The following is a 26,333-nucleotide window of genomic DNA, read 5'->3' on the forward strand; positions in this document are numbered from 1 at the left end:
TTACACAGGAAAAGAGGTGTCTGGGTGTGTGTGTGTGTGTTTCCTGTTTCAAAACAGGAAAGCCCAACATACATACCCTTATGGCCGTCATATTCAGAACTGGAGCGCGACAGGACAAATTTGGGGCAATTAGGCGTTACTGTGGTGCCACAATTCTGCACGGATATTTTGAGATATTATTCGTATTATCAATAATTCCCACTGTAGGGAGGCGAATCTGTGTGGCGTGAACGTTTCACGAGGCTGAAGCATAGCGCCTCCCACAGGTCAAAGCGGGGACTACAGAGTAATACACAAACCATCCATTATCCATCCATTATCTGTAACCCTTATCCAGTTCAGGGTCGCGGTGGGTCCAGGGCCTACCTGGAATCATTGGGCGCAAGGCGGGAATACACCCTGGAGGGGGCGCCAGTCCTTCACAGGGCAACACAGACACACACACACACACTCACTCACACACTCACACCTACGGACACTTTTGAGTCGCCAATCCACCTGCAACGTGTGTTTTTGGACTGTGGGAGGAAACCGGAGCACCCGGAGGAAACCCCCGCAGACACGGGGAGAACACACCAACTCCTCACAGACAGTCACCCGGAGCGGGAATCGAACCCACAACCTCAAGGCCTCTGGAGCTGTGTGACTGCGACTGCCGCCCTAATATACAAACCATATCATTAAACTACCTCATTTCTACATTCATTGACCATTCTCTCAGCTCCACTGACCACACACACACTAGAATGAGAGCAGGGCTGGACATTTCAGAGACTGTGATGTTATTCAGGGTGGTCACCAGGTCTACAACAGATATATAGCCACGTCCAAGATGACAGTGTCCCAAAGGGTCACTGAATGAAAGTCATACATTAAAATGATGTAAATCTTACAATATTACCGTTAAAGTCTTTGGATCCTTATCCCACTGATAATTGTAGGGTATTACAGTTTTACCTCTTCAGGATTAGTCACGATTTTTTGAGTCTATCTCAAGTTTCCTAAAAGCTACTGTGGTCACTCAGTTATGATATTTTATGCTTGTTATCCTTTAAAATATCACCTTCTCTAGTCAACCAAAAAGTATGATGATCCCAAGTAAACAAATATACAAAACAAATGCTAGCATATCATAAAATTTTATTCACATATTTACATGTTTTGGTGTGTAATCCATACACTTGCTTGTGAAAAACTTGAGTCAGGAGAGTCACTGTTAATTTTATAATACTGGAAATTAAACTCTAGGAACTATGCAGTAGTCTTACAGACTGGCAGCAGAAACAGTGGCAATCAGCGGGGGAAAACACCACAGCTTTAGGGAATAAAACTAAAGCATAAAATCTGTACATTGTGGCAATGTGGTGAAAAAACTTTATGAAACACCATATTAAAACACATAAATAACACACCTAAGAGACAAAATAGCAAGATGAGTAAACACCTGAACGTCAACCATGATGAAAACACTGTGAGATAAAGTCATAAGTACGGAGGCAATCCTAAGTGTACGTATGTAGCAGGATTGTTTTTGTATTTCCAATTTATAATTCAGTAAACTGCAAGCTACGGAAAAGTTCCATGTAAATAAACCCTTTTCAATAATGTCTCTATGTAATGTGTATCTACTGCACCTCTGGCCTATTTACTGTAGCCCAGGGTCGTGACGCATTGGCCATAACACAGACACATCTCTCCGTGATTAGACAACAGCAGCAAATTTGTTGATCTGAAAACACACTTATGACGGAAGTCAGTGGGTAGTTGCTGCAGAACTTAATGAGTTCAAATTGATTCCTTCACTTTTCTAAGCACAGGGAAATTAATCATAATTATTTTTATGACAATCACCTCCAGGACACAGATGCAGAGAATAGAGGAAAATGTTGAAAGGTGCTGGAGTAATTATTTTCCTCTAGAAGATGATGGTAGTGAAACAAGATTAAAACATTGCTATGTTGGCGCATGACAATTTTGATGTAATAATTTTTACCTGATCTCAGTCAAGGTTTAAGAGGATAATACCCATCCCTTGATCTAAATTTAGCAGAGTTCTGTTTACCGGGTCAACATGAGTAAGTCATTTTACACTGAGTGTAACACTTACAGTGTAGACTTTCCTTATAACTAACAGTCTTTTACTCCAAGCAGTTTAGTATACGTCAAACAGTATAAAAATAATCAGCGCTCTTCCATAAACATTGTTTTCCAGGTCTTGTTGTTAAAATGACCGACTGCTTCTTCGAGGGACTGAATGCTTCTTCCAAATATATTCTAGCTCCTGCTAATAGTGAAAGATGGTAGATGTTAACAACATGATCATTGTGAGAAAATGTGAGAAACACCTGTGTCTCCAAAGCAGCAACATACACTAGAAAAAACAAAAAACTTTCTTAAAATGAGTTAAAACAATAAGAAAAGACTCATCATGATACAGTCCAACTTAATTCCAAAACATAAAGAGGAGCTGCCATTTTAAAACAATAGTTAAAAAAAAAACACCCACAGGAAAATGAACAGAAGGATTTTTTGAGACTGTGATGAAATGATGCCTTTTGCCTGTCGGCCACTTTACTATTTTTGGTTAAAGTCTTTCTTTAATCATTACTCAACCCTTCTGTTTCTCTCCCTCATTCCATCTCATCCTGTTCATCCACCATGGTGAAGATGTCACTGAAGAAATAAGCAGAGACGCTGGTGGGCTCCTCTTCTGTGTTTGGGTTCGAGCTTGAGATTTCAGGCTCTGCACTCACCTGGGAAAGGTCAAACAGAGTTCAAACAGGTCAGAGCAAATATTTCACCACAATCGCTGTGTTCTCGAGGATGAGAACTTGATTCTCTGCTACTCGCATGCAACAAACCCCCGGTAGAGAGCTTCCATTATGAAAGAAAACGTGCTAACAGATGACTAACAATGTGTAACTAAATCTGGAGATTTGTGTCTGAAAATGTGATTTAATGAAATTCGCATTTGAAGCTAATATAAACTACTCAGTTCACAAGTTTCATTGTATTATCATTGATTACCATGTTGCTTGGCAACTGTAGTCTACTGTTAAACTAACTACACTTCTGGAATATGATTTACTATTTACTGAAAATAAATTAAACATCACTGTATTTTCTTGCTGCTGTTTGTAAAAGCCATAAGACACTTTAGTTTACGTGTTACATTGTTTTGAGCGACAGTAAAAGCTCAAATGAAGCTTGACGCATTGCATCACATGCATCCATGGCCTAGGTCTTACCTGTGGAGTTGGAGTGGGTGTAAGAGCAGGCTCTGTGATGGGAGGTGAGGGGTTAACGGTGGACGTTTTGAGGGGAGCAGATCTGCCGGCTGATGTAAGAGGTCCTGGAATGGCTCGTCTCCTCTCTGACCGAGATGTGTTTACGACTGGTTTCTGGAGGCCTGCTGTGGCCCCTCGAGGGGCTGACCCCTGTGTCTTCGTACTGGACATGAAGGAGAGGAAGCCTCTAGGTCTCCTCCCGGGCCTACAGAAAACAACCAGTCAACACAGTCCAATATTAAAGCACAGATTTAGAGACTGTTATTATTCTGAATCATAGTGACTCTCAGATACAAAATTGTTCCTTTACACAATCAGCCATGACGGATCCTGTTCAGGTAACAGAGGTTATTATTGTTGTATTGATGCACATAACCGTGGGTTTCCGCCGGGTGACTGTCTGTGAGGAGTGTGGTGTGTTCTCCCTGTGTCAGCGTGGGTTTCCTCCGGGTGACTGTCTGTGAGGAGTGTGGTGTGTTCTCCCTGTGTCTGCGTGGGTTTCCTCCAGGTGACTGTCTGTGAGGAGTGTGGTGTGTTTTTCCTCCGGGTGACTGTCTGTGAGGAGTGTGGTGTGTTCTCTCTGTGTCTGCGTGGGTTTCCTCCGGGTGACTGTCTGTGAGGAGTGTGGTGTGTTCTCTCTGTGTCTGCGTGGGTTTCCTCCGGGTGACTGTCTGTGAGGAGTGTGGTGTGTTCTCTCTGTGTCTGTGTGGGTTTCCTCCAGGTGACTGTCTGTGAGGAGTGTGGTGTGTTTTTCCTCCGGGTGACTGTCTGTGAGAAGAGTGGTGTGTTCTCCCTGTGTATGCGTGGGTTTCCTCCTGCCACCAAACACCACCATAACAAACAGTAAACAAAAAATTAAAACCATCTCTGGGCTCTCAAGCTCTCACCGACCTTGTTAGTGGTCCAGACACAGCCAGTGGTGTTAACTGATGGACAGGACTTGTCTCCATTCCTGGCCCACTAGCTTCTCTGTCCTCTGCATCTGTAGACTCCACTGCCTTTGTCTCTGGGAGGCTCGCCTGTCCTGCGGTGCTGTGGGAGGAGGTGCTGTGTGTATCCTGAACAGGAGGTTTCTGTATTCTAACAGACTGAGTTACAGTTTCTAAGGTTTTTTCTGAGGAAGACTGGGACAGAGGAAGGAGAGGTTCAGTGAGGGAAACTTTAGACCTTTTAATTAAACCAACTGAGGCCTGCATGTCCACTGGAGATACTGAAGTGCCCTGAACTGAAATAGTTAATGGTGAGGTGTCTTCAGACTCGGTGATGTGATGACTCTGTTGTGATGAAGCAGATGTAGATCTAGTCTCCTCTGAAGAAGGCGATGGTGACAGCTCCTTTGCAGAGAGGCTACGAAGCCTCTGAACTGGGTTGGGTTTGACCTGGAGCTTAGCTGCAAAAGGGAAAACGGAAATGTCAAAAAATTAAAGATATCAGATAAACAAAGCAGTTTTAGAACTTTATTGATATATCATTATTGTAGTTATAAATTTACAAAGTTACAAAGGGAATTCAAGAATATAAATGTTGTATGTGCACTGATGCTTGCTGCATACAGCTCTATGTATGTGCTCTCTGCTCACTAGCACATGGGTGTGTGTTCACTGCTACAGATCACGTAATCATCTTTTACGATCATAGGCGTCTTGCCTGTGACGTAGATGGTGGACAACAACTCTAGAAGCTGCACTTAATTTAATGCAAAATGACGAAAAGGTGTGTTTTTTTTTGGCTGCAATCATTCAATGTACAGTGGGACATCTGTGAACAAATGGCCCAAAGATCCCAAAATATCCAGAAATTGGACTAAATGTGTCCACTTTAAACGGGCACTTTGGAAAGGACCCTCCGCTCACTCCGTTATCTGTAGCTCATTTCACTGGCGCTTTTCCAACAATATGGGCATGTAAGGACACCAACGAAAGGTGTTCAAGAGCCTCTGTAACATGGAGGTAAACAGGGTAAGGACACTCACTTCGCCTGTTTTAGTTGGTGTTAGTTAACGTTAGCTTGACTCGCTAAACTCAGTGGCTCAGATTATACTCGGCTACGTAGCTGCATTACGGAGGTTTATAGTGTCGGATGAGTTCGAGTTCGACTTCGATCACATTTACAAGAATAACGGTACCTCTAAATTTGAGTTTAGCTTATTGCTAGGCTATTGTCATGAATAATGTTGGTTATTTAGCTAGATACTGTCATAACAGTCAGTCATAACGGTGTTTTACCGCGGCGTTGTTCAGCTGTTGTCCACCAGTGACGTCACGGTTGCGTTCAAGAATTTCCGTAGCGAGCTCGGGTTTTTCCGTCAATTTAATAAAATTGTCAGTTTTAAAGCAAATTAAGCTGCTATTTTCATTTTATTCATACTTATATCTGTTAGTAACTACAATAATGTGAAATATTCATGGAGGTCCTTTAAGTGGTGCTTAGCCTTTAACCAAACACTAAACAAAGACTTGGAAAAGGTATGTTTCTCATATCATGTCGTAAACCATCAAAAGAACCCAACATTAATGTCCAGATCATGTTTTTGTTACATTTTTAAACACTTGTTGCACGTTAAACATAATTTCTCAATATTTTTCCAAGACTTTTTTCCATAAAATCATACATACCATAACACAGTATAGTTAACCTCTAAAAATAAATGATAAAAATAAACTGAGGGGCTAGTGGAAAGAAGAAATCTCAGACCTAAATGCATCCCTTACCTCTCCTGCCTTTCTCTACAAGTTTTTGTCTCTTAGCTGGAGGCTCTCTGTTCTCACCGACTCCATCAGCATCAGAGATTAAAGATATCTCTCCTAGAAAAAAAGGACAAACGTAACGTGATGCTGAGAAAGCAAACGACAAACAATAATTGTGGAAAATCAAATCATTTCTGTTTTTCTGCATATTAACGTATACATTTTTTAACAAAGGACACCTGCTACCACCACACAACCACTGTTTTTTGTAAACAACAAACTAGTAAAAAGGTTGAAAATCTGAAACACTATTGTCTTACCGTGTTGCTCTATGGGATCCTTCACAAGAGGATGCTGCAATAAAGGAATATGAAATATTTGTAACTTTAAAATGTGCAGCATTTTAACGACACTCGAGAAATAAGACACATAGATATGAAGTCAAACCTCAGACCGACTTTAACAACACGGCTACTCACCCGAGTTGAACCAGACGAGACTCGTTTGCTGATTCCACTCAGGAGTTCCTCTTCATTTTCATGCACTTCAGATTCTCTGTTCTGTTCTTTTGTCTCCTCTGTTTCTACATTCATATCTTTCTCCTGCTCCTCTGAGACAGGCACAAAAACATCAGGCAGCAGTAGGTGAGAGACATGATCTTCGGCTGGGACTGGACTTCCACCACTAGGGGAGCGGGAGAACAGATAAAGGAAGAGTGAATGTAAATTATAACAAAGAAGAGACAAGACACAAGAAGAGATCAGGAGTGAAGAGAAGAGATGAATACATGATAATACATATTTTATTTCTGAAAACAGTCAAAGCGTTTAACTTTAAGGAAGTTTCTTAATTTGTATAAACAATTCTGAAATCCAGAGTAACTGCCTCCTAATTTTAAAAATATATTTTATATTGACCAGACATCCTCTTTTACCCGGACATGTCTCTGTTTTTAGACTTAAAAAATGTCCGGGCGGAATTTCACAAACGTCCGGCATTTTGTTTTTCTAGAGCTTACATAGAACTTCGAGAAGTTTCGTTCACTGTGTCTGCGTGGGTTTCCTCCGGATGACTGTCTGTGAGGAGTGTGGTGTGTTCTCCCTGTGTCTGCGTGGGTTTCCTCCGGATGACTGTCTGTGAGAAGTGTGGTGTGTTCTCCCTGTGTCTGCGTGGGTTTCCTCCTGATGACTGTCTGTGAGGAGTGTGGTGTGTTCTCCCTGTGTCTGTGTGGGTTTCCTCCCGATGACTGTCTGTGAGGAGTGTGGTGTGTTCTCCCTGTGTCTGCGTGGGTTTCCTCCGGATGACTGTCTGTGAGGAGTGTGGTGTGTTCTCTCTGTGTCTGCGTGGGTTTCCTCCGGATGACTGTCTGTGAGGAGTGTGGTTTGTTCTCCCTGTGTCTGTGTGGGTTTCCTCCGGATGACTGTCTGTGAGGAGTGTGGTGTGTTCTCCCTGTGTCTGCGTGGGTTTCCTCCGGGTGACTGTGAGGACTGTGGTGTGTTCTCCCCGTGTCCGCATGGGTTTCTTCCAGGTGACTGTCTGTGAGGAGTGTGGTGTGTTCTCCCTGTGTCTGCATGGGTTTCCTCTGGGTGACTGTCTGTGAGGAGTGTGGTGTGGTCTCCCTGTGTCTGCGTGGGTTTCCTCCGGGTGACTGTCTGTGAGGAGTGTGGTGTGTTCTCCCTGTGTCTGCATGGGTTTCTTCCGGGTGACTGTCTGGGAAGATTGTGGTGGGTTCTCCCTGTGTCTGCATGGGTTTCCTCCCACAGTCCAAAAACACACGTTGGTAGGTGGATTGGCGACTCAAAAGTGTCCGTAGGTGTGAGTGTGTGTGTGTTGCCCTGTGAAGGACTGGCGCCCCCTCTAGGGTGTATTCCCGCATTGCGCCCAATGATTCCAGGTAGGCTCTTGACCCACCGCGACAAGCGCTTACAGATAATGAATGAATGAATAAATGTTTGATCATTTTTGGCAGTAAAATGTAATGATCATAGCTCCTTTAAAGTACCTCAGAGTTTCAGACTGAGCAGAAATCTCCTCGCTTTCTCCAAGAGTGGGTGGGACCTCAGTGAGAGAGAGGACATACACAGGCTCCTCAGAAGTGGGTTCTGCGTCCAGTAGGATGTCTGCGGAAATTACTTCAGCCTTGGTTTCACACTGTTCCACAGATACACTATCGATAACCTCTTCGTTCACACCTGCAGCTTTTGTCTCTGACGTGTCTGAAGAGTGCTGCTTAGAAACAGCTCCAGAAAGTTCCTCTGCACTATGAAATGTCTATAGAAAATACAACATACTACAACATTAGCATCATCACTCAGCATATTGTATCCAAACCATCTTCAATAACATCACTGTCAGAACAGGCCTTTCATTTCAGTTTTAAGTTTGTCACATAAAGGGCCTTTATTTTGTGTGGAAATGTTATGATAAAAGCTTGAAGAGGAATAGATCACTTGTTGCAGTGACTTATATTGTAACTAAAGCTTTTTATTTGCACAGGTTTTTAAGTTGCACTGAGCTGAGCTGATGTTGAAATATAATTTACTTTAAGACTATTTTAAAATGGTTGTTAGTGTTTTGAAGATATGACATCATTTTATATCTCTAACTAGTTGCTACTTGAAATTTTATCATGCTTCAAATTTGTATTTATGGTACAGCCAAAATATCACTTTACCATTACAGATTTATTAGGCATTTCTGACTCTTGCGGCGCTTGAATTTGGGAGACGTTTGTGTCTGTGATGTGAGTGAGTTCCTCCGGTCTCTGAGCGGCAGTAAAACAGTCTGAGGACACAGCAGCTGACTTCTCAGTGGGCACTGCAATAATAAAAAAAGAGAGATATTATTAACGTGTCTTGTCAGTACTGGATCTGGAAGTTTATTGAACTTATTTTAACAACAGTCATCCCTTTATTAAATGTAAAGCACCTTGTGGAACTGGCGTGTAACAAACTCACTCATACAGAGTCAGCAATGTTTCTGTTTCTCACCTAACTCACTCACAGGTATCAGACATATAGAACAAGGTCTGAATATCTGAGAGCACTCCTGAAGGTGCCTGTGTCTCACACTGTTTTATAATTGAATACAGCATAATTAATTTAGACCGGATCAGACTAAAAACGCTGACCTTTTTGATCTAATTAATTTAAATTTAAATTAAAAATCTTAAATATTTCTTCTAATTTTTAAATATTAATTATGGAAGCAAATCTGTCTCATCAGACTTTGAAATATTACCACCTTTGAATTTGTAGCACTGAATTTTTTTTGCACTGAAAATATGCATCTGAATGTAACTGCTCTTGAACTGAACTCGTGAATTTTCAAGAACGTTTTCTCTGTTATTATTCAAGGGTTAATAAATTCAGATAAAAAAATTCAAACAATATATTTCGAAGTTGCTCAAATTCGGTAGGCGACATTCAGAGACCAAAATACGACTTACAAAAAATTCAGAGTCACATCCGGGTCACCAAGGATGAGTAATCGATTCATTTGGATTTTCTCTTTCTCCTTAAATGATGCAGTAGTTGCATTCTGTCGCCGCTAGATGGCGAAATACGAACACAACTTCCACACCGTGGAAAAACTACACGTTTAGCTTCTTTCCGCGGATATTATCTCTTTATTTTTAAAGTGTCTCAAAAATCTGAAAGTCCCACTGAAGACACAATATAACAGACTATTAATATCCTGAATATGAAGAGATTTTACTGTGGAAATGTTGTGTAACGGCCCTGTGAACAGAGCGAGTGATATGACAGAAATGTGGAAACATGAACACTGGAGTAAATGTCCTATGGCATTTTTATTTTTTAGTTGTCCGATTATCAAGAATCTGAAACTGATTTTACAGAAGGTTTAATACAAATATAATATCCCAAAGTGCAGAGTTTAATTCATAAAGTTGTGTTTGTTTAAACACTGAATGTTGTTGTGTATATTCACAATGTCTGGTTATTTCTAATATTATAAATATTTATACAGAAATTTGCGTTTATAGATTATTTCTCTGTTGTAACAATGCTTCTTGGCAGTAAATGTTATACCATTGAAAAGCCTGTTAATTTCCTTTTTCAATGGTGCCACATTTGTAAGGAACATGCAGCAGAGCTGAGAGTGTGGGCTGCACCCATGAAAAATTTGCCAAATCCTCTCTGTCAAAGCCAAGTACAGTGGAACCTCTACCTACGATCTTGATCCGTTCCGTGACCGGATTCGTAAGTGGAAAAGTTCGTTTCTCGAGTCAGTTTTCCCCGTTAAAAATAATGGAAAAGCAATTAATGTGTTCCAGCCCCCCCCCCGAAAGTCATCCTTTTTGCACTGATCTATGTTTACAACACTCTCAAATTAGTAAAAAAATACATGTAGCGTTACTAAAAATAAAAGAAATACAGTGGTAACAGTAATAATAAATAAATAAAGTTGTAAGTGGTTACACATCGCTACCTTGAAGACGTGACGACTGGCTGGAGGAGTAACACAGGCACTGGCTGTATGACGGGAGGTGGGTGGTGGGGGGAATAACGGAGAGTAAGACGGTGAATGTGGGGAGACGAAGCGTAGATACGGCTTAACTTAGCACGAATTTCGACGTCTGCTATTTACACTAATGCTAAATTGCTAAAGCTACAATGTGCTGATCTTAAAAGCTCACTCGAGTCTGGGGGGCGCTGGGAGACTCTCCTATTGGGGTCAGTGGCCATTTCCAGAAGAAATAAGTAATTTTTTTAGCTTTATTTGTAGAAGCTCCATCTCTCAGTGCTGTTCAAATGAAAGTCAAATGTAAATATGTTTAAAAAGACAAAGGCTTTCATTGGGTGTTCTAATTTTCACACGACTGTATCCCCACAGTTCATGCTTCCACATTCTGTCACATCACATGCTCTGTTCAGAAGGCCATCACAAAAAAATCTCCACAGTACACTTTCTTCATCTTCAGGACATCAATAGTCTGTTATATTGTGTCTTTAATGAGCCTTTCAGATATTACTTTGAGACACTGAAAATAAAGAGATAATATCCGCGGAAGGAAGCTAAACGTGTAGTTTTTCCACGGTGTGGAAGTTGTGTTCGTATGTCGCCATCTAGCGGCGACAGGATGCAACTACTGCAGCATTTAAGGTGAAAGAGAAAATCCAAATGAATCGATTACTCATCCTTGGTGACCCGGATGTGACTCTGAATCTTTTGTAAGTCGTATTTTGGTCTGAATTTCGTACCGAATTTGAGCAACTTCGAAATATATTGTTTGAATTTTTTTGAGCTTGAATTTTTTATCTGAATTTATTAACCTTGAATAATAACAGTGAAAACGTGTTCTTGAAAATTGACGGTTCTATTCAAGAGCAAATATATTCAGATGCGTAATTTCGAAGCAAAATATTCAGAGGTGGAAATCCGAAGACTTAAATTCAAAAGCAGCAAAATTCAGACGCACAATTTCAGTGCAAAAAAATTGAGTGCTACAAATTCAAAGGTGGCAATATTTCAAAGTCTAATGAGACAGATCGGCTTCCATAATTAATGACCCTCAGTTTATTACTGCATTCATAAGAACTAAAATCAACATCCTTAATCTACAGTTTTAAGTGATTATTTCTCTAAAATATTATTTCATTTATCACAGTTTTATCCCATTTCCCACATGTGGGAGGTCAGTCTATTCATGTTTTTTTTTTGTTTTTGTTTTTCCCTTGAGCTGTGTTTAATTTTACGTTTGGCTTTAGTCTTGTACGTCCAGGGCAAAACTAAAAGAACAAAGTAAGGATAAAGAAGAAAACTATTTACAAATGAATTTTCAATAAATTACCCCTTTAACTCAAGCTCTGAGCTACAGATTCTGCTGCAAACACCTTCACCTGGATACACCTAATAAAATCTAAGCAAATCTGATTTTTCAAATGGCTGTTGTCCCTCACCGGCTTTTGTTGGTGCTAGTTTCTGCTCAGAGTGAGTGTGTGTTGTTCTTGAGCTCCGGAGCAGGTTTGGCTTAGGTTTGGGTCCACGGAACCTTCTGATGTGTTGAGAGGGCTGCACTGAGCTTTCCGAAACAGAAGGACCTGATAAAGACTCATTAACCCTGAAACACAGAGAGAGACACACCGAAAGGCAAACACAATTATGATGAGTTTAAAAATAGAGGTGAATATTGGACAAAATACTGATAGTATGTTAATTTTGTCAATAAAAAAAATACCTGTGTGACTGCTGCACTGGAATAGTCTGGTCCCCTGCCTCCACTCTCTCTTGTTCTATACACACTTTAAATTCAGGAGCTCCACACACCAGCTTCCTCTCCATTGACAACACTGAATTTTCTGTTTGATCAGGAGACATTGAGCTGTTTCCCTCTGATCTGGGCTGAGATGCAGCAGCAGGAGCGCGAGCAGAAACCTGTTCAATGTCTTTACTAACTTTATCAGAGTCTTCTGAGCCTTCCACCAATACATTACCCTCAGCAATTACCCCCTGGGGTCCCGTGGCGGCCATAACTGGAGCCAATGGGGAAATTACTGTTGATTTCTCGATAGACTCAAGGTCCATTTCCTCTGAAACATGCTTCTGCTGTGCTTTACCGGGTCTAGAGGTGTGCTTCAAGTTGGGTTTGGGTTTGGGAAGTCGGTTCCTCCGAGTGTGAGGAGAAACTGGTTTTGATGTTTTGATGTTTGAAGATGCAGAGTGGCTGCTGATCGTCTCCTGTGAACTAACCACTTCTTCCACCGAACACAAGACTTGCTGAGAAGGTTGTGAACTAACTTGGTCAGGATTATCCATACAGACATCCCCAGCTGAGTCCAAACCGTCCTTGTGTTCAGAGATAATAGCGATAGAAGGGTCAGAGGTCACCATCTCACAGCTCTCCTCTCCAGCCTCTGATTGCTCCGTTGTTTCTAAGACGACTTCCTGTTCAACATCCTGTTGCACAAACCTGGACTGTTCCTCAATGATAATAATATCTTCATCTATAGAATAAGAAAAAGAAAATGATTATGAATCTAAAATACCATATTTGTAAACTTTTATCCCATTTGACACATAGTTTTATAACAGAACAAACATCTCAGACATTGTATGAAAATACATGCTTTCCCCCATATTTTTTATTATTTAATGCAGGTTTTGCAGTGATCCCCCACCAATATCATACATAATTAATTATAATATTACTGACAATAAATCCAAGCAAAACTGAGAAATGAATCAACGGACTACAACTTTATCCATAATCACACTAGACCCATTTACATCCCTTTATTGCATTAATATCCATTCGTACGCAAAGCACATTTCCATGGATATTCTACACTTCTTTCCACTTTATCGCTCCTTTTATAACTCCTCTGCATTCAATTTCAAGGCAATTCTTCAGGTGTTTTTATAAGGGGACATATTAGAGCCTTTTTCTAAGTGAACACAGTTCTGGGGTTTTAATGGAACATCACTGATATGGCCAAAATACCACAAGGATCAAACACAACGGCAGCATTCTCCCTCGTGCAGAAAGCCTTGTTCTGAACGGCTGGGTTCAGTGCCCGTTCCATTAAATGCCAATGAGCCACAGCTCAGTTCACTGCAAGAGCACGGGAGTGAAAAGCAAAGAGCAGAAGCTTATTTCATGGCACTCATTGTGTTTGTTCTGTTCCGTTTAACCTCAGGTTTTGCGCTGTCGCATAAACATGGGTTCTGCAATGTGATGTAGGAGAGACTCACACTAAGGGGCAGGACAATTCTAAAGTGTCTGCACTAGATCCATCCATCCATCCATTATCTGTAACCCTTATCCAGTTCAGGGTCGCAGTGGGTCCAGAGCCTACCTGGAATCATTGGGTGCAAGCTGGGAATACACCCTGGAGGGGGCGCCAGTCCTTCACAGGGCAACACACACGCTCACACATTCACACCTACTGTCAATTTTGAGTCGCCAATCAACCTACCAACGTGTGTTTTTGGACTGTGGGATGAAACCGGAGCACCCGGAGGAAACCCACACAGACACAGGGAGAACACACCACACTCCTCACAGACAGTCACCCGGAGGAAACCCATGCGGACACAGGGAGAACACACCACCCTCCTCACAGACAGTCACCCGGAGGAAACCCACACAGACACAGGGAGAACACACCACCCTCCTCACAGACAGTCACCCGGAGGAAACCCACACAGACACAGGGAGAACACACCACACTCCTCACAGACAGTCACCCGGAGCGGGAATCGAACCCACAACCTCCAGGCCCCTGGAGCTGTGTGACGGCAACACTGCCACCGTGCCGCCGTCTGCACTAGATGCCAGAATTATTTCACAGTTTGTGGGTTGTTGGGCTCAAGTTCCCCAAATTATCATGTTCATGCAATGAACAAATTATTCTTTTTCATAGTACATCCCCTTTAATGGTTATTATAGACTTGTTTACACTTTAAAATCCATTAAATCCCCTCTTGCCTGCGCTTGGTGTATCTACTGCTGGAGTCATGTGGGCAGAGTGCCCGATGGTCAGGAGCGTCCGGGCTGCTTCAGCATAACTCTCCTCGGACACTGAGGAAAAATGTACAAATTTAAAAAACAGGATACTTCAAGTCAAACTTGGTCTGAGCTTCTACCGTCTAATAACAAACAACCCTACCTTCCATGTGTTCTGGAGCCAGGAACTCGATCACATCCTGCAAAAAATATCAGACACGTTCTTACTGAAGTAAAACTATCTTGTGATTGTTTTTAGAAGATTTTCGGGCGACTACAATTTTTTGGCCACATCGGAGGCTGACGGAGAGCATGTGGGATGAGGCAAGCAGTGTCTCCAGAGCTGAAGGGTCACTTACAACTAGCAGGTCAAGCTGGTGCTCACAGGGAACAGCACTTCTCTCACAGGAAGACTCAGGACACTCAGTATTCTGGGATATGCCTAGGACATCAGGCACGTTCACCGAAATGTCCAGCTGGGAGCACGAGGGTCATGGGTGATGGAGGAGGAAAGGACAGGAAAGGGATGGGAAACATGCATTGAACAAATAATAAAAAAGGAATAGGATAATAAATAATCTACAAAATGTTAAGGAAGGGATACACTTCACACACACACTGGAATGGCTGAAAACACAAAGCTGCCACAAATAATATTCACACACAATGAATCTGTAATTGTCCACTTTCCTACGTCTAGAGCATGTCATGCAACAAAGTGGATGGAATGATAACAAAACATGAAACAAGAAAACAAGGGCTGCAACTAGTTATAATTTCTATAATTGACTAATCCACGCTATAATCTTTGGTTCTGTTCAAAATGTATCACAACGAACATTGCCATTAATCCCTCCTGTCATATCTATGATGGATGGCTCCCACCACTGACTCCCTGGGGTCAGTACAACAGAACTGTAGAGAACTATTACTTATATTTATGTATATAGTATTTTAATCCAATCTCTATTAGACCTCCTCGCTATACCTCCTCCTCAGACATTAGCCAGACTTTGCACTAGGGGACTATTTAATGTCCAGTACAACTGTTTAGGACATTTGTGTTCCCAAATAAAGCTACTCCAGTTAATGTCTTTAACGTGTCAATGTTCCCATGCCTGTCTGAATGTGAATGTGAATATGAATTACTTATAAAAAAATTGGACTTGATGGTGAAATTGAACTCTTTGACAGGGACAAAATGAGAGAAAACTCAATATAATTGACATCAATTATAGAAAACCTTTGCAGCCCTATCCATATTTAACTAATGATAACTGAACCATATGCACACAGCTCCAGCTCCCTCTCTGTCTCTCTCACCTCTTCCATGGTTTCCACCACCTCTGAGTGCACTGGAGGCTGAGCGCGGAGGCCAATCGGCACAAACGCCTGGTTCTCCTCCTCCTCTCCATTCAATGGATACTGCCCTTCAGCCTGAGCCTTGTCATATTCCTCCTCCTCATCATCATCATCATCCTCCTCCTCAGCAGTGGAAGCCCGTAAGGTGACCAGTCTGGACTTGCCTCTCCTGGGCATGCCCTTTTTGAGCGTGGGGCCTGGCTTCTTTCGCGACTTGCGGACTGGGTTATTAGAGCTCCGAGGCTTGGCTGGAGGAACAGATGACGGCTCGGGGTCCTCTTCCTCATCTTCATCAGCTGCTGCACGTATTACATGCTGAGACAGCTTAGGAATCCTTCCTGACCTGAGAGGATGATGCAGTCAGAGTCATAAGTTGTAGTCTACAGAAAATGTCCTCACTGAACACAAAAAACACCACCACAACAACACCCAAAATGTGAATGTTATAAAGGCAAAACTGTCAACACTTATTACACAAAATTGAAATTCATATGGATATTCTGAACAATTATAGGAAGCACAGGTGGCGGACTGGCTTCTATTAATTTGTGAATCAAGAATGGCTTATGACTTGAATGATGACAGAAGCAAATCAGAGAAACCCAGTGCTAATTTAAAATGGCAGATTATACTAGTATTATATGGGGTTTACCAACCTGGTCGGCTTGTTGAGAATGTGCTCTTGCACAGCAGTGATATCAGGCTCATCCTCGTCCTCTGAATCGTCCAACCCACAAGAAATGACTTCAGAGGTCTTTCTCTTCTCCTTCTCTTGTGTTGGGTCTGGGGGCCCCTGAGGAACAGTACAGTACACAGAGGATGTATCTGTTAGTACAGAGAACACGGCAAATTAAGAGCAGCAGCACAACAAAGAAAATGGCGGCACGGTGGCGCAGCAGGTTAGTGTCGCAGTCACACAGCTCCAAGGGCCTGGAGGTTGTGGATTCGATTCCCACTCCGGGTGACTGTCTGTGAGGAGTGTGGTGTGTTCTCCCTGTGTCTGCGTGGGTTTCCTCCGGGTGACTGTCTGTGAGGAGTGTGGTGTGTTCTCCCTGTGTCTGCGTGGGTTTCCTCCGGGTGACTGTCTGTGAGGAGTGTGGTGAGTTCTCCCTGTGTCTGCGTGGGTTTCCTCCGAGTGACTGTCTGTGAGGAGTTGGTGAGTTCTCCCTGTGTCTGCGTGGGTTTCCTCCAGGTGCTCCGGTTTCCTCCCACAGTCCAAAAACACACGTTGGTAGGTGGATTGTTGACTAAAAAGTGTCCGTAGTTGTGAGTGTGTGAGTGAATGTGTGGGTTTGTGTGTGTGTTGCCCTGTGAAGGACTGGCGCCCCCTCCAGGGTGTATTCCCACCTTGCGCCCAATGATTCCAGGTAGGCTCTGGACCCACTGCGACACTGAACTGGATAAGCGCTTACAGATAATGAATGAATGAATGTGAAGAAAATGTCAAAAGACAGAATTAAAAAAAAAAAAAAAAAAAAAAAAACACAATGACGTTTTACCTTTGATCCTTTCTCCTTGCCACTGTCCTCCGCAGATGAGGGGTGTGTGTCATGAGTTTTCTTCTGTATTATGGGACCCTTTCCCCTCCATTTGCGCTCCAGGTTCGGCAGTGGTCTCTGGGCTCTGCCTTTTAACTGGGCAGGTCTAATGGGAGAACTCATACGCTTCTCAACAGCCAAGTCTGTCTTCTGAAACCTGCTCATAGGTGTTAATGTCTAAATTAATGTGTGTTTTCACAGTGTTACATATACATATGCATAAGCATTTGAAAAACTGATGGCATCACAAAGCAGCTTTACAGATATCAAAAATTAAAACAAAAAATGTAAAAAAAAATAACCCCAGGTGAGTAGCCAATCATGACACAGGAGGAAGACACCCTGGGAGGAACCAGGTCTATATAGGTGATGGAGGTCTTTAGTAAACGTCTTAATCAGTGCCATATGACACCATTTTCAAAGCAAACTACAGGAACTGCAAAGACAAACTAATTATAGACAGCCTGTAAACAATGAAAATCAATGTACACTAACCACAGACTACAGCTGCAAGTTAACTACATGTTTTTTATCATTATAAAACTCATTGGCTTAATCAGATTGTCATTCTTCATTACACTGAATAGACACATGCTTCATTGTGTCTCTTAGCAAATCTCTAATATATCCATCTTGCGCATATCTATTTATTACACATTTAGTAAAGTAACTATATTGGGACATATGTGCTTTAATTGGACAGCGATATATAACAAGATTCATTGTTTATATCAATGTTTTAATCCCCTATTTCACCTTTAATATAAGCATAGGAGCATAACCTTCATTCCTTCACTCTTACCTGTCAACAGGTGACTGCCCTTCTGCTGTACTGTCCTCAGTTGCTCCCACAACTGGTACCTCGTCTGAAATAAAATTATCCTCAGCGGTTAAAATGAAAACTAATGTGTGCTATATCTATTTAAGTCATTTTTGACATAAAAGCGAATGGGGAAAAAACAACCTGTCGATACAGAATGGAAATTAAAAGGAAAATGAAGTCATTAAAAATGACATTAGTAATTAATAGGGATATATAAACAGTACCTTTATAAAGTTTTATGCTTTTGATAAACTAAATACGTAAATGTTAACATATTAACATCATTATCAGCAAGTACTTATTTTCACTTGAGACACCAATGTATTGTGAATTCTGAGAACCATGGCATCCTTAGTGATTATGTAATTAAAAGTGACATATATGATATCACTTTTTATATCCACAATTTAACACGGTTCCATTTTCATGATTGTCCCCTTAAAATAGTAAAAACAAACCAACATCGTAGACGTCTAGGGGCTAATGTACATTGCTTTAAAACATTTACAAGGAGCTGCACACCTGCTTTGTTTGTCTCTCTGTCTTTCTTTGCACTTTTCCTCCTCGGTGTGGTGGGAGGGGTGCTGCTCCCGCCATCATTAGAGACTCCCTCGTTTTCCTTCTCTCCCTCCAGCACATCGCTGCCTGAGCTCTCCTCCTCTGAGCCTGAAGAAGAGCGCACCTTCTTCTTCCTCACTGTAGAGGCAAACACAAACTCAAACTGGTGCTGTACAACACATTGTTTACCGAATGTGATCATATTACTGGCCTTTCCCAAACAGATATCGCAGACGTCCACAATATGCCGGGGACATTTCCAGATGAGTGGGTGCCTGGATGAGTTAGAATTATTAACACTGTCAATACCCCGTGTCTGCGTGGGTTTCCTCCTGGTGACAGACACAGGGAGAACACACCAAACTCCTCACAGACAGTGTGGGTTTCCTCTGGGTGACTGTCTGTGAGGAGTGTGGTGTGTTCTCCCTGTGTCTGTGTGGGTTTCCTCCGGGTGACTGTCTATGAGGAGTTTGGTGTGTTCTCCCTGTGTCTGTGTGGGTTTCCTCCGGGTGATTGTCTGTGAGGAGTGTGGTGAGTTCTCCCTGTGTCTGCGTGGGTTTCCTCCGGGTGACTGTCTGTGAGGAGTGTGGTGTGTTCTCCCTGTTTCTGCGTGGGTTTCCTCCGGGTGACTGTCTGTAAGGAGTGTGGTGTGTTCTCTCTGTGTCTGCGTGGGTTTCCTCCGGGTGACTGTCTGTGAGGAGTGTGGTGTGTTCTCTCTGTGTCTGCGTGGGTTTCCTCCGGGTGCTCAAAAGTGTGAGTGAATTTGTGTGTTGCCCTGTGAAGGACTGGCGCCCCCTCCAGGGTGTATTCCTGCCTTGCGCCCAATAATTCCAGGTAGCTCTGGACCCACAGCGACCCTGAACTGGATAAGCACTTACAGATTATGAATGAATGAATTACATTGCAATGTAAAATCGAATCACTATAATTAGCAATATAACCTCAATACAAACGATTCGTCCATTTCATGTAGCCCATGCAGGACAGGTGTGGACAGTAGGCTCGAGTACAGAGGGTAAATCCTCACCTGCTGTGTTCCTCTGTGGAGAGCGAGTGACTCTGGGCAGCTTGGATGACACTTTCTTTTTCTTGCGCTTCTTTTCCTCTTCGAGAATCTTCTCCAGGAGATTGTTGAAGAAGTCGAGATCCAAACGCCTTCTCTCCTCTGTTGACGAAAGGAATTTTATTATCAGGGCAAACAAAAACAACCATTTTAGACCCTGTTTATATGTGACATTATCTTTATTTTTTTTTTATAGATTACATTGTGCCATGGATCCAATCCGACTTTGTGAAGATGCAAGTACACAGGTGTAAGCTGAGTGAAAATCACTTACTCCTTATATTCTGCAGGACTGTTAAACAACATAAACACAGTCATGTACATTTTTGTCAGTTGGTGACATCACTTACTGAACGCCTTGTCTATCCTCCAGGAGTTTGCCCTCTCTTCCTTTTTAAACTTGTTCTGAAAGAGCAAGAAACACATCCAATATATCACAGCCAAAAGCAAGCTGCCTCTCTGATCCCTGTCTGATTAGTCACTTGTATAGATTAGTCACTGCTGTAAAACCAGAACCTGCTTATCACTATGTGCTCAGCCGTATTCCTGATTTATGTCCACAGAGAAGAGTTCTTACCTTTATCTCTACACGAGCACGATGAGGGAACAGCTGCCCAATCATGGAGAAATCTGTGCCCACCATGCTGATGGCCAAGAAAAACATGTCTGTCTCTAAACAAACACACACACAGAAATATTTACAGGTGTAAGGTTCATACCTTATTATACGCCTTAATGATTGATGTAAGTGAATGATCTCAGTTCTGAAATGTTTATATATTTTGTGTATATCCTGTGATATAGTTCCTTTATAACTGATTCAACAGTTAGAGACCCTTGCCTTGATCAGCCCATGAACCAGCCTATCCTGAGTGCACTCTTGGTTTTAAAAAAACAGGAAAACACAAACTCGGTGGAGCGGGACTAGTTGGTGATTTCCCACCTCTGTTGGACCAGGGCTTTGTGTAGGTGCCCTTTCTGAAGCTGGAGTAGGTTGTGGTGGATCCACGCTCAAATATGGGGTCTCTCTCCTCGGCTGGATTTGGGCCATTAACTCTCAGTACCTCCACCGTTAAACTACACACACACACACACACACACACGCAAACACGGAAGGGAAATACAGCACTGAGAAACTAAAGAAGTGATACTGAATATTAATACTGTACTAATACTACACACTCATGTCTACTTTGTCATACAGTCCCACAGCTCAAAAACATTTATGTTTGTAAAAACAAACCTAATTAAGAGATGCTAGAATGTTACGACTACTTTACAATTAAATTGTGCATAAGATTTGTCTAGAGAATGTGTTCACGTATTTTCACCTGCTCTGTAAGTCCCACTTACCTTTCCTCGTCTATAATCAGCGATCCATCCTCTGCCACTTTCACTCTAGGGGCTAGCAATGGTTCATCCACTCCGGTGCCACTGCTTGGAGTTTCCTCCTGTTCCTCGGCACCTTCCTCTGCTCTCTGTGCAGGTACAGCAGGGGGGGACGCTGGAGGACTGGGCAGAGGGCAGACAGTGTGAAGCTCTGAGGGCAGCTCAAACGTTCACACTTTTTTTCGACAATATTCTGATCACATTCAGCTACAGTAAAATCTGGGCTCTCGTGATTCACTCAATCATTTCCTAAAGAACAGTCATCATAGCATCTACCATTATACCCCATTCTTAGTGACCTGTTTTTTCATGAAAATCTAGTTTTGCTTCTATCAGTGCTGATGCTCAACCTCATTTTCACACACTATTGCGCATTAGCTCTTACGCTGCTCTCGGGGAAGAAGGCAACACCGTCTCTGCAGCTCTCTGCTCGTCCTCCACATACGACCTGCCGAGAGAAGAGGGCACAGAGGTGAATAACTAAGCTGACACTCACAATTAAGGGTGGTTGATCTGATACAGCTCAGTCAGCGAATTATAACAACACTGTCCTGAGCCCATGCACAATTTGTAAAGAGGGGTCAGAAAACAGGAGGGGGAGATATTTACATTATTATGTATGGAACTCACTTCATGGGGTTGGTTGAGGGTAGGTAGTAGATGAGCTCTCTCATGGTCATCTTGGTGTGATCTTTCGCCGTTTTATGCTCTTTGATGCCCATTTTGGGCCTTTGATGTTTTTCTTTCTGCTAAACACATAGTAACAAACAGTCTTCAGCCAAGAAGTATTTTCTCACTGTCCAAATAAAAGCATGTAACTCCATTTTTGTGGATTTTTAGTTTGAACACAGCCTCTGTCCTTCGCTATTTGACAAATGGACCAATAACAATTTTCCAAAATTATTTGGAATTAAATCTTTCCACATTCACTTCCTTTGAAAGTTAAGGCATTTTCCTTCTCCTGTTACTATTTTGGAGATACAGGGTTTTTAATTAGACAGAAACGACTGATAGCTTAAGCTGTACATCTGTGTAATTAGTTCTGTCAAAGGTGAGACTAGTATTAGTGAGATTTTTTGTTTTATAGTGAGATCACTGTATAATTGCACATACTGTTTTTGCTGTATTACATTCTAAAACATATACATCCCTTAATAATCAAGTTAAGATTCCGACATAAACACAAACCTTGTCTTTATTCATCTCTCTTTTCAGGAGCTCGCGGAGTTTTTTGGCCTTGGCGAGTCTCACGCGGTCCATCGGGTCATTGAAGGTCCTCAGAGCCAGCGGGACCTGAGCTGTGGGTCGGGGTTGACTTTTTTCTTTCTGGGGACTGGACTGACTCCTCTCTGAAGATTCACACTTTTTTGGCTCTTGTGCAGCAGTCTGTTTTTCTGACGGAGGAGACGAGGGCTCTTGAGACTGATGCGGGTTTTCAGCAGAAACTGGAGGCTCTGATTGGATAGCTTCCAAAGAGCAGGAAAACCCAGCACTCTGATTGGTTGACTGCGATTCATTTCCCCCTATAACTCTGTGTTCTTGCTCCAGAGAGGATGATGATGTTTCCAGACTGGCCTGAAGTTGAGCCACAGGCTTGGCCTGAGCTTTGGTCTGCCGTCCACCTCCCGAAAGCCTTCTTTTCCTTCGAGTTTCTGGTGTGGTGATCTGTGGCTGAGAAGGCAAAACTGACCCATTAACAAGATTATATGAATTTTTATTTCCGTTGTTCCCCGAACTTCTCTGAGCACCAGTCTCAATAATTACTTCTATTCAATCCAAAAATGTTGGTCACATGGGACTATTATTATTATTATTATTATTATTATTATTAATACCTGTAACTCTGGAGCAGGTGCTGGTGCTGTATGCTCAGGTTCTGAGAAGGATAAAGCAGCTTTAACAGGAGATCTGGGGGTCCTGGAGGAAGTACGCGTTGGAGCAGGGGCAGTGGATGTTCGGGGTTTGGCAAGGTTTGGTAAAACAGTGAAGCGTTTTCTCCTCTGAGGGCCACTCAAGGATAGAGAGCCTGCTGTGTTACTTTGAGATGCAGCATCTCTAAAAAGAAAACACATTTAGCAATGAAAACAAACCATAAAACATATGCATTCAACACACTGGTCAGAGACTGAGGCTAAGCTGTTTATAAGAAATACAGAATTGATTTTTAACATAACATGACATTCATTTTTTTATTTGTAAAATTCAGGCCCTTTGGGCTTTCTTTTAGATTAGTTCAGTTTAAACCCAAAGTGGGAAACATAGTTCAAATAAAGTCATTCATTCATTATCTGTAACCCTTATCCAGTTCAGGGTCGCGGTGGGTCCAGACCCTACCTGGAATCATTGGGCGCAAGGCGGGAATACACCCTGGAGGGCACCAGTCCTTCACAGGGCAACACACACACACACCTACGGACACTTTTGAGTCTCCTATCCACCTACCAACGTGTGTTTTTGGACTGTGGGAGGAAACCCATGCAGATTTAGGGAGAACACACCACACTCCTCACAGACAGTCAACCGGAGGAAACCCACGCAGACACAGGGAAAACACACCACACTCCTCACAGACAGTCACCTGGAGGAAACCCACGCAGACACAGGGAGAACACACCACACTCCTCACAGACAGTCACCCGGAGGAAACCCACGCAGACACAGGGAGAACACACCACACTCCTCACAGACAGTCACCCGGAGGAAACCCACGCAGACACAAGGAGAACACACCACACTCCTCACAGACAGTCACCCGGAGGAAACCCACGCAGACACAGAGAGAACACACCACACTCCTCACAGACAGTCACCCGGAGGAAACCCACGCAGACACAGAGAGAACACACCACACTCCTCACAGACAGTCACCCGGAGGAAACCCACGCAGACACAGGGAGAACACACCACACTCCTCACAGACAGTCACCCGGAGGAAACCCACGCAGACACAGAGAGAACACACCACACTCCTCACAGACAGTCACCCGGAGGAAACCCACGCAGACACAAGGAGAACACACCACACTCCTCACAGACAGTCACCCGGAGTGGGACTCGAACCCACAACTGCGTAACTGTGACACTAACTGCTGCACAACCGTGCCGCCCTCATTCATTTATTTATTTATTTATTCAAAATGATATTTTGTTTAGCATTATTAGTTTGGCACTAACATAGCATTAAACATATAACAATGTGCTAGTTGAAATAAGTACTTTAAAAGGTGCCATTTTAGGTGCCAAGGTATGTAACTTCCTCACCCGGCAGATGTGCTGATGTCAGTTTGGGTCACCGCACTTTCGCTTGGGAGCGCTTCTGTATCATTGTTATTAATCCCTTCTGCTGCTGGAGCCGAAGGTCCAGGTTTGACCTCATCTTCTTGAGTCTTGACTCCTGTGTCCTGGGTGAGGTCAGCTGGGGTCTGGGCAGTTTGGGTATTCTCCTGAGATGGATCTTGAGAGGTCACTGCCACCCTACCTGCAGGCTTCACATTCGGCCGGACACTGATTCTGGACCTGCGTATCATGGTTTCTACTGGAACACAGTGAGAGAAGTTTTGAGGTTATAATTTAAAGGATAAACCAATGAAACTTTCACAATCTGTAGCCATTTCACTTATAACAGTTCCAGGGTGAGCACAATTACTTTTTTATTTTAGTAAGTATTTTTTATACCTATGTTTGGAAGATTCTCCACACTTTGGATGGAAAATTGGATGGTGGATTATAAGCTAAAAGAGGTATCATGGGTGAAATAAGCAATTAACACTGTGGCTGAACATTTCCTCTTTGAAACTGCAATGTCTCAGAAACACAGACGCAGACAGCCAGGGTTTCTGATGTCATAAACATGAGCAAGCAATCCTGTCAACTTGCTGGACACAGCTTTCCAGCTCCATGCAAGAGATGGAGCGGGAGAAGATAGCAATAGAAATGAATTGCGTATTCATAGATCCACGCGCATTAAAATACAAAGAACATGAATAAAAAATAGCAATTTTATTATTAACAAAAGTGCATTGTTTGCCCAAGGTATCCTGTCTGAAAGCTCTCCGGCCCAGAGTGAACATCATTGTTGTTGTGGTTCACCTGCCTAGTTGCTGCAGGTTGCTTTGACCAATGAACTAGTGCATCGCTCTGGATTCGGAATGTGAGACATCTGGAGGTCGGTTAGATGAACTACAATAACACGGACAACGCAATTCACGAAATTTGCTTAGTGCACCTTTAAATCCCTCTCAGGTCATTGACTAAACATCTTAATATGAACCTCGGTTCAGAGCTACACCTTTAGAGGACATTTTCTAGAAATAAATCCCCTAATATTTTTAAGTCATATCTGTGTTTATAAAGCAAACCTGAACCCCTGATTGGTTATAAACAGAAAAATATTAAATGCAAGAACAAAACATAGCTGTTTTCTTGAAGTTGTGAGCTACTGTACTCCTATTTCATTTCAGTTTGCTTTACCAGCAATGTTCTGACAGGAGTGTGTTTATGCAGAGCCTGACATCAGCTGTGGGCAATAAATCCTGCTGCCGAGGGAAAAGTGTACTGAGACAGGACTGAAGTGTTTCTAAAGCAAACCCTGTGGACGGCCAGGAGGATATAAACTAGCAAAATAACAGACAAATTGAAGCTGAAGGAAACACTGATATTTTCCTCCATGTTCAGCTCCACAAACAGCAGACACCAACCTCTGCTTTAAACACACTCACAGCCCCCAGAGCCCCACACTAACCCCCCACACTCCCCCTGTCCCAGAATACTCACTTTAAATCAGTGTACAGTGGCTTTACTGCTGTGTTTCTCCATTTAACAAAACTCAACCCTGCGCAGAACCTCATACAGCGCCGCCGCTGCCATTCCACCGCCACGACTCTACCTCCCCGTTTCAAAATAAGAGTACTCAATAAAAAAAATAAAAAAATAAATAATATTTTATATAGTAAAATGAGTACTAGTACTAGCTACGTAAAATTAAATAATGTATCCGTACAAATTAAACTAAAATAGTAACAAATAAATAAAATATGATATTAAATATATATTAAGCATAAACTAATCTAAAATACAATATATTATAAGATTAACAAAATAAAGGGACACTACAGGAATGTGTATTCTATAAAATAAATATATTAAATTGTTATTTA

General features: G+C 42.4%; 2 protein-coding genes across 3 annotated transcripts in view; both read right to left on the reverse strand.

Annotated features, from left to right (window-relative positions):
- The window catches only part of LOC136668521 (uncharacterized), a 39,399-nt gene extending 39,197 nt beyond the window's left edge, over positions 1-202 (reverse strand). The window contains exon 1 of the transcript XR_010795511.1: positions 77-202. The gene's annotated coding sequence lies outside the window, so the exon portion shown is untranslated. The remainder of the gene's footprint in view (positions 1-76) is intronic.
- A 929-nt stretch (positions 203-1,131) lies between these two features.
- zgc:162472 (uncharacterized protein LOC553495 homolog) lies at positions 1,132-26,050 on the reverse strand. Of its 2 annotated transcripts, none has more exons than XM_066646471.1 (29): positions 25,951-26,050; positions 24,439-24,709; positions 23,013-23,232; positions 22,366-22,848; positions 21,808-21,926; positions 21,563-21,625; positions 21,142-21,300; positions 20,732-20,865; positions 20,366-20,460; positions 20,139-20,193; positions 19,753-19,890; positions 18,690-18,863; positions 18,147-18,210; positions 17,306-17,501; positions 16,463-16,599; positions 15,768-16,149; positions 14,804-14,920; positions 14,608-14,644; positions 14,427-14,519; positions 12,177-12,942; positions 11,899-12,059; positions 8,649-8,791; positions 7,977-8,245; positions 6,454-6,658; positions 6,295-6,328; positions 5,999-6,091; positions 4,179-4,677; positions 3,249-3,492; positions 1,132-2,753 (listed from the first exon to the last, which is right to left on the reverse strand). In XM_066646471.1, the coding sequence occupies exons 2-29, from the start codon at positions 24,702-24,704 to the stop codon at positions 2,631-2,633; spliced, it is 5,469 nt and encodes a 1,822-aa protein (XP_066502568.1). In that variant the 5' UTR covers positions 24,705-24,709; positions 25,951-26,050; the 3' UTR covers positions 1,132-2,630. The 2 variants fall into 2 exon arrangements, with proteins under 2 accessions (XP_066502568.1, XP_066502567.1); XM_066646470.1 differs by having other exon boundaries at positions 24,439-24,712.
- Between the last annotated feature and the right edge of the window lie 283 nt (positions 26,051-26,333).

This window comes from Hoplias malabaricus, chromosome 15 (genome assembly GCF_029633855.1).
Source record: "Hoplias malabaricus isolate fHopMal1 chromosome 15, fHopMal1.hap1, whole genome shotgun sequence".
Classification (NCBI taxonomy): domain Eukaryota; kingdom Metazoa; phylum Chordata; class Actinopteri; order Characiformes; family Erythrinidae; genus Hoplias; species Hoplias malabaricus.